The 14073-nt window shown below is 29.7% G+C and overlaps 2 protein-coding genes across 4 annotated transcripts; both read left to right on the top strand.

The window, feature by feature from the left end:
* Window positions 1-1870: 1870 nt before the first annotated feature.
* On the top strand, window positions 1871-5984 carry LOC130445781 (uncharacterized MFS-type transporter C09D4.1-like). 2 transcript variants are annotated; one of them, XM_056781643.1, is made up of 7 exons: window positions 1871-2221; window positions 2903-3088; window positions 3628-3808; window positions 4052-4266; window positions 4501-4604; window positions 5212-5322; window positions 5382-5984. In XM_056781643.1, exons 1-7 carry the CDS (start codon window positions 1991-1993, stop codon window positions 5677-5679), a joined length of 1326 nt encoding a protein of 441 aa, XP_056637621.1. In that variant the 5' UTR covers window positions 1871-1990; the 3' UTR covers window positions 5680-5984. The 2 variants fall into 2 exon arrangements, with proteins under 2 accessions (XP_056637621.1, XP_056637627.1); XM_056781649.1 differs by having other exon boundaries at window positions 1871-2128; window positions 5382-5893.
* A 1070-nt stretch (window positions 5985-7054) lies between these two features.
* On the top strand, window positions 7055-12821 carry LOC130442429 (uncharacterized MFS-type transporter C09D4.1-like). Of its 2 annotated transcripts, none has more exons than XM_056776529.1 (7): window positions 7055-7452; window positions 8030-8215; window positions 8301-8481; window positions 10060-10274; window positions 11191-11294; window positions 11348-11458; window positions 12452-12821. In XM_056776529.1, the coding sequence occupies exons 1-7, from the start codon at window positions 7171-7173 to the stop codon at window positions 12759-12761; spliced, it is 1389 nt and encodes a 462-aa protein (XP_056632507.1). In that variant the 5' UTR covers window positions 7055-7170; the 3' UTR covers window positions 12762-12821. The 2 variants fall into 2 exon arrangements, with proteins under 2 accessions (XP_056632507.1, XP_056632515.1); XM_056776537.1 differs by having other exon boundaries at window positions 7061-7452; window positions 11572-12584.
* Window positions 12822-14073: the final 1252 nt, after the last annotated feature.

Below are 14073 nucleotides of genomic sequence, written 5' to 3'. Positions count from 1 at the left end.
CGAATATAGAGTAAAATGGGCATATATGTTTTATGTTTTTTTAATAAAAAAATAATTTTCTAAAGGTTTCATAAGCAATAAACAAAATTTTTGAAAGTTTTTTATAGCCTATCAAAATTTTTGATTTTATACATATAAATACGAATTTAAATTATTGTAATTTTATATCGTTATTATTTATCAAATATTTTTATCCACAATTGTATTTTTTCACCCCTTTAATCATCCCTCCTTATAAATAATCTAAAAAACGAATTATTTCCGAAGAAATTTACTTACGTCCCTCGTATACTAGTCTAAATTCACCAATACCGCAATCTAAATTTAGTAAATCAAATTATATTGTTAATACGGCGTTGCCAGCAGTAATTTTATATCCGCAAATCTAGGGAAATTTTGTTTATGTAGGGGGATGGGAGATATATATTTATTCCTTTAATGAAAAGATAAGTTCTAAATCGTTTCCTACAAGTAAAAGATCAAATTTCTAAGAAACTATAATCTTCGCTCCTTCTAAACAACATAAAAATCGAATTACCATGGAAGAAATTTTCTTACGTTCCTCGTATTCTAGTCTACTATACACCGCAATCTACAATTGGTGCATGGAAGTATACTATTAATGCGGCGTTGCCAAACGTAAAAGTTAGCTGCGAGTACGTACAGTTATGACTGTATAGCCGGTATTAGGTTATAAAAAATAAAAATTAATTTGTTAAAACATAATGCTGTTTATTGTTAATAATATAAATACAACAGGTATCGAACAAAATAAGCCCGAAAAACCAAATAACATTTGGCAATAACGCTAACTTTATTCGCTAGGTAAAAGCACACTGCGCTTGCGTTATTGTCAAAATGTTATTGAAAGTGTGTTAATTGTCCTTTAAATAATAAAATGACTCGTTACGTGTCAATAAAGAGATGATACATGATTTAAATCACATAACGTAATAATAGAAACAATTAAAATAATCGTAAAAACGGTAAGCTCCTCCCTATAAAATTAATATGAGGTATATTAAATTCTTCTCAAATTAGTTGCATTTTTAACACGCAGTAAGATAATCTTCATGACTAACATGGATTAACCATTGTAAAAATTTATATAACCAAGTACAAATGAAATATTTTCAAGCATAGAATTCATCAAAAAAAAACAACAGTAAATTTTATGTGAAACTGAATTGTTAAATTCCAAATTAATTACCGCCAATTTTTTTATGTAACAGCATTGAGTCATCTTTAACCGAAATCTATATCGTTCTGTGATTACAGTGTTGTCAGACGTAATTATTCCTCGACTGTAAAACAAATTTATCAGTAATAAATTTTAAAATAAGTTTACATTTTTATATTGTATAGAACAATTGACATATTCGTGACACGTATATCAACATTTGATTCGTCTATTATCAGAAAATAAATTCAATAATCAACAAAAGATAATAAAGTTTAAGCGACTTTATATACGGAGACAAATAAAAACTATGCTTGGCAACAGAGCAGATAACAATTGTCATTGATATAGTAACGTTGCCAAGTTTATTTTTCCGTCAACACATAATAATAAAGTGAAAAACGGATTTAATTACACCATAATCTTTAATGTAATATATAATATCAGATACGAGGGTGTTGCCAAATACAAAAAACAATTAATAATTCTTGAAACTGATTAATAACAATTCGTAATCTGTACTCATTATTATTCACAACGTGTTGATTATTTACATTCGGCAACACCGCAGTATACAACTGCCGTGTAAATTGTATGTATGCAACACCTGTTTTGATATCTTAATAAACTTTAGTTAATTTTTTTATGAACAATAATGTAGTAAATAAAAGAAACTACATTTTATTATCTAAATCTATTTACCATACGATCCGTTTAATGTAAAAATGGATTAAAATCGGTTTAGGAAGAGTTATTTATATACACACCTGCCAATTGTTCTGTCAGAATTGGCGCGTAACGATCATCATAATGTCTCAAAAATCAGTCGTTAAAGTTTACAAAATAAGATGGTTGATTTTAATAACTTACATAGCTTTTGCTACCCTTAGTACAATGCATTGGGTAGAATACTCTATTATAACAAATATTGTGATGAAATACTACCATGTTAGTGCTAGTGATGTGAATATGACTTCTTTGTGTTTCGCTATTGCGTGGCCGATTTTTGTACTTCCCGCTTCATTTATTATCGATAAAATGGTGTGTTAATTATACACGTAATTTTCAACCTTTCAATTGCAGACTGACCCACAATTACATTCAATTAATTTCTACCGTACATCGTCACAATAAACACATTCTGTATTTCTTACTGACAGTACGTAAGAATTTTAAGAAACGACATACGTTCTTTAGAATGTTTTATTATTAATACGTTATAAAACGAGCGATAATATCAAACTAATTACCCCTTATAATAATAAAATAAATTTATATTTTCGTAACTTACATTATTTCTAAAAAATTATATCTATTAGCTTACAATAGAATATATAAGTATTAGAATATTATATGCAACCACCATTACATATGTATGGTTGATTGCCTATCCCACTAACAATGATTTATATTCATTATATTTGCTATAGGAAGAAATTTACATAATAAAAGTTTTTATGTATACGGGATAGTAGCTTTAGACACTTTGTGTAGACATACCGTTTCATTCATTTCGTGAGTTTGTGACTCTGACGTCATATAGGATATAATTAATTATAATATTTATAATTACCATGTCATGTAACATTGAAATTAATCATTTACTGCATGTTTCATAATCTGGATCAATTAAAACGTGGTCAAATATCATCTAGCTCATCGTAGATAAATATTGATAAGTTGAAATTGCCCCTAGCATGAATTTCATATGATTTTTTTTAGGGTTTGAGAGTATCGGCGCTTATAGGATCGGTCGCAACCGGCCTTGGTGCTCTAATCAAAGTTTTTTCCATAGGGGAAAATCTGTTTTACGTCGTAATGATTGGACAAGTTATTGTTGCTATTTCGCAGTTGTTTATTTTAAGTTTACCCCCCAAGATCGCGGTGACGTGGTTTAAACCACAAGAGGTAATAATTTACACAATAAAAGCATTTATAATAATTATAATGAGCAACATTTTTTGTCCAAAATCATGCCCTGTATAACACTATTGATATCTTTAAGAGTTTACGGATATTTCTGATAAGCCGACAACAGCGCCATAAACACTTAATATCACATGCTTGTATCCGTAATAAAAAATAAATTCACTGTTGCCAGAATAAAAATATTTTCTTTGAAATTAAGAGATTTTCGACTAAAATTTTAATTGATAGATTTTATCCGAATTAGAAGGGATTTGAGACAAAATTATATATCAAACAAACATTTCTATAATTCTATGAACAAATTTTCATCAATTAGTTGCATAACGCAAAATATGTAGATACGAAAGATTTTGTTTTCTAGTTCGAGGCAAATTAGAAAAACAATCTGGCAACACTGAAAAATATAATACAGATTGAATATGTATTTCAATTTTCATTAATATAATTAGAAATGAAAATTGCTACTCCATTTTCTAATGTTTTGATTTAAACTAGAAATTTTTTTTTAATTTTTCCAGATATCAACAGTTTGCTCATTGGGTTTATTCGGGATAACATTAGGTAGCGCTTTGGGATTTTTAGTACCGCCAATGGTGGTCAACGATAGTGATAAATTAGAAGATATAGGTCATGATTTCAAAATATTATGTTGGGCATTGGCGCTATTGATCGCTCCAGTTATATTAACAGTGATCGTGTGTGAGTATTTTTTTCGTAAATTCACTTACTCATCTCCCTCAAAACTCAAACTGACCTGTCAATCCAAAAGCAATTACGCAAGAAGAAAATTGTACTTTTTATAGTATCGTCACCGTTCAATAGATGGCGATACGCGGTGTTATTATTAATTTTAAAGACTTATTGCTACCATTCACAAGACAGCGCTAAAAGCCTTCATTAAAAATAATGGTGTATATGTAGTATGAATTTTTACTTTTGTAGATTTTCCAGTTGAGCCTCCTCTTCCTCCAAGTCAAACGATGTTGGAGAAAAGAACTGTTAGACAAGAAGTCACACTGTCTGGATTTTTCGGTTCAATAAAAGTTTTGATCAAAAATAAAGGTTTCATGTTACATACTATTGCTTACAGCTGTTGCATTGGAATTTTTACTTCCATCGGTACATTACTAAATCAGATTATATTAAGTTATTTCGAAGTAAGTTAATTTATATATCATTTCGTAATTTTTTAAATTATCCCTTTGTATAATGATAAACTGTTTTTCGATACGTATATTAATTAACCGAGATATGATCGTGTCGTTTCGTTGTTCACTTCGAGTTTCCGACCATTGTTATCGTTTAAGCACAGATCCGGCACGACCCATTACGTTTTTTTTTTTATAAATATTCACACTAATAATTTTAATAGATTTTTTTGAAAATGTTAGGGAGCACAAGAAGATGCTGGAAGAATGGGGATGGTTATGATCGTAGTTGGTATGATTGGAGCTATTCTAACAGGTTTTGTGTTAGATAAAACACATAAATATAAGTGAGTATTAAAAAATTTTTAAGAATACTTTTTATTTATTTGAAAATTCGTTCCAATTTTGAAAAAAAAAATTATTGGTACACTTTTTCATTTAATCTTGATATAACCTTACTTTAAAATTATACAACTGATTCAAATTGCCGATCTATAAATTACAAAATTTTGTTGTGTGTTAGTTCATAAATATATTTTATTTTTACTGTAAGAATGAAAAACAATTTACGTCAGGAATATTAATTTCTAATTATCTATGAAATAAAGATGAAGTTGGCAACACAGCATGTGATTATCAAGTAGTGCAATACAAAGAATACGAAACTGTCAGTTTTCCCGATTAAAAAATGGAATTTTATTTTTATATATCTTTATAACAGTTTATATTACGTAATTATCAAAAAACGAAGCAATATGAAGTAACTCCATCAAATAATTGATAACTACGCCATCTTCATTTCTGATTACGAACTAACAAATACGTTTATAATTTATCGTACTGAACTTTTGTCGATGATTACACCATCTTTACTTCTAATTAAAAACGAAAAAATTATTTCATACTCATTTTTTTTTCATAATAGTATCTAATTCTCATATTATTTATATTTAGAGAGACTGCCTTCATTATATTTTTACTAAGTACTTTAGCAATGGGAGGATTAGCATTAGCGTTAGAAATGAAATCAAAATGGATGGTATATTTAGCAATATCTATATTCGGGTGAGTGCGGTCCTGTCAAAACAGAACGAAACCACTATAGCAGACATTTTGTGTTGTAGATTTTTTTTAAATGCCTATTTACCAGCTGGAGTAGAATTTGCATCTGAATTAACATTTCCTTCACCGGAAAGTACAGTTACAGGAATTTTAATGGCTACTTCGCAATTACTTTCGGTGGTTATGATCCTTCCATTGGGTTATATAATAGACCAATATGGGGCGTTGTTTTGCGTCATAGTTATGACAGTTATTCTTGTAATAGGTACAGTGCTTACTTTGTTCACACCAAATAGACTGAATAGACGAGATGCTTTCACTAGGGAACGAAACGTCGAGTTTATATTAATTAAACAATAAAATAAACATTTTAGAATGACTGATACGCCATCTCGTGATAATCGCCTAAACTGATTTCATCGCCGTACATCGTTTGGCATCGTCTACCGATGATTCAATATACGTACAGATCCGGCACGGCCAATAGTTTATTTAATTTCATTTTTGTAAATAAATTTATTAATTTATTGTGTGATTCACGAAGTGGAACAGATAATTTTTTCGAGTTTTTTACTAAAACACATCAATAATAAATTAATATTGTAATATATTTACGAAAATTGTTATTTTTTAATTTTCGAAAATAAAAAACTGAATTAAATATCTCGATATGTTTTATTGATCTTTTTTCTGTCCCGAGATATCTAGAGAAATGTGGATGGAAAGTTTTATCATATCTTATTATTGCCGATAGATGGGGTTATCTAAATGTAAAGCTAATATTACTAACAATACAAATAAATTATTGAAAAAATCATGTAATAAATCTAAGAATTAACGAATTACGTAATTCGTACCTTATCATTTTTTCTCTATAAGAAATCAGTCTCTGACGAGTGGATAGAACAGCAGCATCAATTTCTGCTTTTATTTATTACTTTTTAATAACATAACAAGTTTCCCACTCTCTCTGACGTATTACTTGAAGTCATAGACTTAAGCTGGCGGAGTTTGTTGAAGAATTTGATTATCGTATATAAATACGTCCTCTTGTGATGGATATATAATTAAGAAAATGATGTCCTATCAGGGCCGGATTAAGATTTATAAGGCCCGGGGCTAAAATAATGACGGGGCCCCCTTAAGGAATTCGAAAACCCGGAAAAATTCACAAAATAATATCAATAGGTTAGATTTGTGGTATCAACACATCAAAAAATACAGAATGATTTCCAAATGATGGGGCCCTCTTGGACCTGGGCTATAGCCCCCCAAGCATAATCCGGCCCTGTGTCCTATTTTTCGGTCTGTTCAATTGTGGGCTTTAATTGGAAAAATATACTTCATTAATAAAAATAAAAAAAAAAACAAATATTGAATTTTATAATCAAGCGTTGTTAATATACGTGATATCTGTGATTGGATCGATTCTACTGCGTTCCATATGTCGGATACGAGAAATCATATCCCAACCAACCGGGTAGGCAACAAGCAATACTGCCACGTATTACATTATAAACGCAATATGAATTCAAATTAAATACGGTGAATTATCTAACAGTTTTTGATCTAATTATCAATCTAAAACATTTTAAATATATACTGAATATAACAAACGTAGAAAATTATTTATATTGTTTCAACTATACAAAGGATTTGATTTTAAATCTTGATTAAACTTTTTGAATACAAGATAATAATAACCACACACTGTCAATAAATGTTGAAATACAATTAAATACGTCACTATTTCAATTCAAGTTAATAAAATGTTATAGTAGTTAACAACAATTGTTGAATACGTACGGTTCATATTGAATTTTTTATTAATATTTAAATGAAATTTCCAAAATGGAAATAGATAAATTTAACGAAAACGAAGTGGAGTTATTGAAAAAACCAACAGAAGAGAATCAAGAAATAAAAGCATATAAACGAAGATGGCTGATAATGTGTATATTTATGTATTATGCTTGCATTAACGCCATACAATGGATTGAATATTCAAGCATTACGTACGTCATTGTTAAATATTATAATGTTAGTACTTTAGCAGTTGATTGGACTTCCACCATTTATATGGCCCTTTACCCAGTATTAGTTATACCAGCGTCTTATATTATCGATAAAAAGGTAAATCATTTTTGATGCGCATGTGCGAAGCTGTCAAACAATCACAAAACGTTTACGCTTAATTCATATTAAAATGTTTTTAAACGGTATTTTAGTGAATTTTTTTATTTAATTTTATGTTTGGATGAGTAGGTTTTTGATATACAGGGTGTAAATTTATGTAAATGTATTAACTTCAACATGATTTTCGAAAATAGCCACGTTCTTTTTACGTATATGGCACATATCATAAGTTAGGTTCTATCAAAACATTATACAGGAACGGACTCAATATTTTTAATCTCCAATTTATATCGTCTTACAGTATATTATTGAAATTTCTATAGAGGCTGGAAATTGAACTTGTTTTTTATTAGATTTTATGTTTAGGTAGGTAGATATACAGGGTGTAAATTTGAAAATGCACCAATTTCAACAGAAAATTCGAAAATATCAAAGTTCCATTTACGTATAAGTTAGGAACTATCAGAATTTCATACAGGGACGTACTTGATATGATAAATCTCACATTTATACCAACCTATAGCATACTATTGAATTTTTTATAGAAACCGGAAATTAGGGGTTGTTGTTTTAGGGGTTAAGAGCGGCAGGTTTGATAGGATGCATCGGTACCCTTCTCGGTACCAGTCTAAAAGTAGTATCCATACGAAACGATCTATTTTGGGTGGTACTACTAGGTCAAGCTATAGTATCTTCATCACAATTAGTCATAGTATGCCTACCACCGAAATTGGCGGCTATTTGGTTCAAGGCTAGTGAAGTAAGACCTTAAATCACTATATTTTAATAAAATTTACTTTGCTCGTTCAATTTTACCGTTTAATTCGCATATGGTTTATATTTAGGTTTCTACAGCATGTTCTTTGGGGGTGTTCGGTACCCAGATGGGTTGCGCCATCGGGTATATACTACCACCTTTGATTGTACAAGATAGCGACGATATGGAAAGCATTGGGAATCAAATAAAAATTTTGTGTTGGATTTTGACGGGTTCCATGATTCCGGTTACCATAGCTGTTATAATATGTGAGGATTGATTAGCGAAATAAATAAGTATATTAACTCTTCTGAACGCAGCGAAACCACGTACTAAACACCATCATACCCTGTATATAATTATTCCTCAACTTCCTTTCCCAATTGTTCCCTATTTTTTTTGAGATTTTGAGTTACACTGTATATTAACACTGTTACCCTATATATAGTCCTCCCGCGCCTTTTTTTTCCAAATGAGTCATTCCTTTTTTTTGGAATTTTAGCTTTTTATTATACCCTGTATATAGCACTTCCAAAGCTTCCTTTTCCATTTGTTTCATTATTTTATTCACAATTGTGCATTACCCTGTATATTCAGTGGTGTTGTGCTAATTTTTTTTTACCGGAACGCGTATATATAATTATATAGACAGGGCCGATCCAGGGTAGGCGGCCGCTCTGTGCGGTCTCATGTCCCAAAAATAACGACGGGGACTGGGGGTAGATTTCAAATCAATAATAGTAATTTTTTTATTATTTTTTAAAGTTAATGTTCCTAATTTCATCACTTGAACACCCTCTGATGCTTTTATCAGTTTTTTTCCTTTTTTTAACGTCTTTTAGTGATTCCAAATAGCGAATAGTTCATACAAAACGTCATACATTAATGCCAAGTTAATTATATGACATTACACTTGCTCCGTCACTGGTAAATGCAATTAAAAATTGTTTCAAATAATTCTCGTCGAAACCATATTTTTCCAAATTATTTAAAAGGAATTCTGTAATGGTGGATGCTGTTTGATCGGACAATTCTATTAAATCAAAAAAAAAAAAAAGGAATCGTGGTTCGCTGATTTTATTTATTTCGAATTTTAAAAATATAATTAGAGTAGATTTTTTCTTTCCATCCATCTTTCCATTTGTTTTAATAATTTCTGAACAAATTCTTAATTTCATATTTTTGGTTATGTGATTCATTATATTTGTGCAGGTGTATCAGGACCGTAACCAGGTGCCAAAATTGTTCCATTTAATTCTTGCAATTACAATAAATTATAATAATCCGAATATGGTCGGTCGTGTTTGGCTAAATAAAAAGCAGTTCTAAATACTAAAGACGTGCTCTTAATTAAATTGTCTATTCCTTTTTCTATTGGCCGTTGTTTTCGCGTGTTCAAAAATTTTTTTTCTTAATGACGTTAACTGCGATTTTTTATCTTTACCGTAGTAAGAAACGGATATGGAACTACATTCCTTTGAAATATTTACACCACGAGTTTTAGGTACCCCTAAGTGCTGTATTTTATTATAAAAAGAGCAACCGGATTCGGAAAGTAACCAAGGAAACTGTATTTTCTTTTCAAACCACATTTCCGCACTCCAAATATTAGGTCACGAGACTTCGTCAGAATCGTTATCACTATAAGTACTTGTTGACGTTGACGTTGATGCTATGGCTCGACAACACCACTGTGTATATTAATTATTAAATAATAGCGAAACTTCGTACTACAATTCGTAAATTAAAACAATAAATTTTCTTTTTACTGTTTATATAGTTTTTCCACAATTCGTTCCCATCTTTTTTCTTCCTTTTTGTAATTTTATGATTGCGTATACTTTTAGATTTCCCAAAAGAGCCCCCCCTGCCGCCAAGTAACGCCCAAGCAAAATTGAGAAGACAAAAAGAAGAATTCGATACAAGGTTATTCTTCACTTCTATCGTCAAACTTTTTCGTAACAGAGGTTTCGTAATCCACATGGTAGCGTACAGTATAAATATAGCTGTATTTTCGGCTGTAGGAACATTACTTAACCAATTCATTCTACAATTTTTCGAGGTGCGTTTTTGTTATTATTTTCCATTTATTGAGCAGTTTTCCATTAAATAATTAAAATAATAAATACGAATAAACTATTTAAAAGGTCTATAAGGGGTACGACACCTTACATCAGTTTCCCTTTCTTCGTAATCTTAGTCACAACTGTCTGAGTGTGAATTTATTTTGGGATGACGTAACAACCACCCGCCATATTGTTTTATTTATTACGTTATTTACATTGAAATTATTATTAATATTGGAAAAAAATGCTCGAAATAATTAATTCCTTATACACAAATGTAATAAAACTTTCTTTTTCAAATTACGTTACTCGAAATGACCTATAGTCCCGCAGTTATTATAATTTTTTATTGTACTTTTATGTGACTGAAATCAACAATCGACAATTTTCGGTTTTGTTCGACTTAGGGATATAATTAATTTGCTTTATTTCTAGGTTTAAATAATGAGATTTATGATTTTGTATCCATATTTTGTGCGGAAAAACAATTATTAGGTATTATCTAGAAAGTTATCTTTTGACATTTCTTAATTACTCGACGGCGTTGCCAAGATTATTTGTATTTATCACTATTTTCATCCTTGATAATACATATACAAGAAATAAGTCAATTCAATTATCATATTATATACTGAGAAAAGTAATTTGTACCATTTAAAATAATTAAAAATCTGACCATTAGGTCCAATATAACCTCGTGAAGATTATAGCATCTGCTAATAATGAGTTTTTGTTATATAAAAGACGAGACATTAATTTAATTATAATACAATGTTGCCAAAGTTACTTTACCAATTTTATGAAGTATTAATATTTGAAAAGAAAATGTTTTAAGAAAACTGTTCAACGAAATTTATTTCATTTGTTATTTAAAACACATCCACTGTGTAAAATATTTATTTATATACCCAGGGAGCAAATGAAGACGCTGGTTGGATGGGGTTCGTAATGGTGGTTTCTGGTATGGTGGGATCGATATTTTTCGGTGTGCTATTAGACAAAACCCATAAATACAAGTATGTGGGAATTAAAAATAAAGATCTTTTAAAAAAAATATTTTTTATTCCAGAGAAGTAACCTTATTCATTTATTTTTGTTCGGCTTTAAGTATAGTTTGCTTGATGTTTACTTTGAAGTACAAAATGAGGGTTTTGACGTACGTTTCTTGCTGTTTACTAGGGTAAGTAATTAATAAAAAAAAAATAAACTAGATATTTTTAACGCGTTTTTTTGGAGCATGCACTTTTTTTACAGTTCGTAGCTTTTTCAAAACGAATTTTTAATAATTTTCAGAATCTTCTTAAACGCTTACATGCCAGTAGGGTTTGAATTAGCCATGGAACTTACGTATCCTTGCGAAGAAAGTACCACTTCCGGTATACTATTCGCCATGACACAATTAACAGCGACTATTTTCGCCGTTGCTTTGGGGTATTTTAATTTGTTATTGGGAGGATTTTGGTCATTAGTGACCCAAAGTATTTCTCTATTTATAGGCGTCTTCGTTACAATTTTCGTACCTAATATACTAAAGAGGCAACAAGCTTTTATGGAAAGCAAAGATTTTGAAAACAAACTAATTTGAAAGACATTTCTTTTATATCTTCAATTCTACACAACCAAAAAATGATATTTAATAAAAGTTGTATTAAATTTTGTGATATTAAATAATACGACTAACCCTGTTACGAAATATTCGAACAACGTTGCCAGTTTTGTTTAAAATTACGCCACGAACAGATCGGTCATCGACCTCCCCGATGTCTAGACTTGTACAGGACCGTATTCAGTTACTAGTTCGCGTTAATTTTCTTTATATTTTCTTTATAACCAAATTTTTTTAAACCAAAAATGATATTTTCTAAGTGTAAAACTCCATATAAAATACTTATAGAGCATAATAGCATATAGTATATAGCAATAAGCATAATTTTTAATCTGGCAACGCTGCAAATTGCATCTACATCAGATTATTTAGTTTTAAATAAATTAATTTTATCGAATTATTGTCTAAAGTGATTTTTACAAAGGGTACACAAGTTTTTTCGTGTTTTAAGGATTAAAGCTTATACAGGGTGAGTCATGATTATATATTATTGCATGCTACCCCAAACGAGCCGTTTAATTGAAAAACTTGATATAAAAATAGGATATTTTCATGAATTTTTTGCAGGATTTTCACGAACGCGTATATGCCGGTAGGTTTCGAACTGGCGATAGAATTAACGTTTCCTTCAGAAGAGAGCACTACTGCGGGTATTCTCCTCGCATGTACCCAATGTACAGGGGTAATATTCGTCGTAGCTTTGGGGTTTTTCAACCAAATATACGGAGCTTTTTGGTCATTGTCTACTCAAAGTGTGTTGCTTTTCATTGGAACTGGAGTAACTACTTACGTCCCTAATATAAAATTACGTTTAGAAGCTTGTAAACAAAACAATGGAACCGGAAGGAAAACTTCGAAATTGATGTTTATTGAATAAATATATGTGTTGTTTGGAATATTTGTGATATGTCAAAATATATAAATAAAAAATGAAAAATGTCTTTTTATTTGTTCAAGGTCAATAAATTATGAATAATATCAGTGTTGCCAAACTTTTTGATTTTTAAACTAGAATAAAACAAAATATTCATTACTTTATTCAATAATAAATTGAAATTATGGAGGGTACAAATGTGCATTAGAAAGTATTTTAAAATGAAGAGCTAAACTATGAAGAGAAGATAAAACGGAAGTAATAAAGATCAATAAAAAAATATTACTATAATATACAAGTGGCTTGAAGAGAAATAATCATTGCCTTACTTGGATTTCGTATATATTGTCCACATGTACAATCTTTCACTTCACAAATATTAATTACCACTTTATATCCACTATAACTAATTTTTAAATTTATTTATAGCATACTTCACATAATTTTTCGTTTACTAACAAATACTATTTTGTTAAATCCTATTATTATTATTATTACCTTCACATTTACCCACCATAATTAACATGTTTGAAGTTTTCTTCTTTATTATATATACGTCAAAATTAAAATCTATTTTGGACTGTTACCGTCTATAGTACACAGTTACACTAAATACCATAGAAATCTTTCATCACGTGACTTATACGTCTATGAATCAATTCGAATCAGTAGAAAGAATCGTTATGACTAATATTCCAAAGATCGATCTTTTACGAATTTATAATTAGAAATTTATATCGTTTTTACAGCGCGGTTGTCGCTCTTTCAAATATGTAATAAAATCATATGTTGATTTTAGCATAATTTCTGCTGAACAGATGAGAGAGATTGAGAACATCTAGTGTTATTTTTTTATATCTTAAAATATTTTATAAAATTTATAATAAACCCCCGTGCTCGTAAATCAAGCTTTTTTCCACTAATTTTCTTAATGTAACTGTTGGTTAATGCTATTTCATAGAGATTTACAATTATACGAAATTATAAACACTATTTACCATTAATAAGTAGTAAAATAATCTTCCCGTCTCACGGCATCTTAGGTATTATAAAATGTCAAAAGTTTGTTTATTTTATTCTTACTTCCAGTTATAAAATTAGATAAAAATTCAAATTTCTTATTAAAACAAATGATTTTAGCGATACAACACATATTTAATCTCATAATTCCCTAAAAAACGCACAAAGCTCAGGTGGAATCCAGTTATTCACGTTACATCGATTATATCATTGTCTTTTTTTATTATTATTAATGTCAAGTGATTGTAGAGTTCCACTATCTATACTTTATATTGGATGTTTGTTACTGGTTAAC

Source organism: Diorhabda sublineata, chromosome 1, assembly GCF_026230105.1.
Source record: "Diorhabda sublineata isolate icDioSubl1.1 chromosome 1, icDioSubl1.1, whole genome shotgun sequence".
Taxonomy (NCBI): domain Eukaryota; kingdom Metazoa; phylum Arthropoda; class Insecta; order Coleoptera; family Chrysomelidae; genus Diorhabda; species Diorhabda sublineata.
This window is presented reverse-complemented; position numbering and strand designations above follow the sequence as displayed.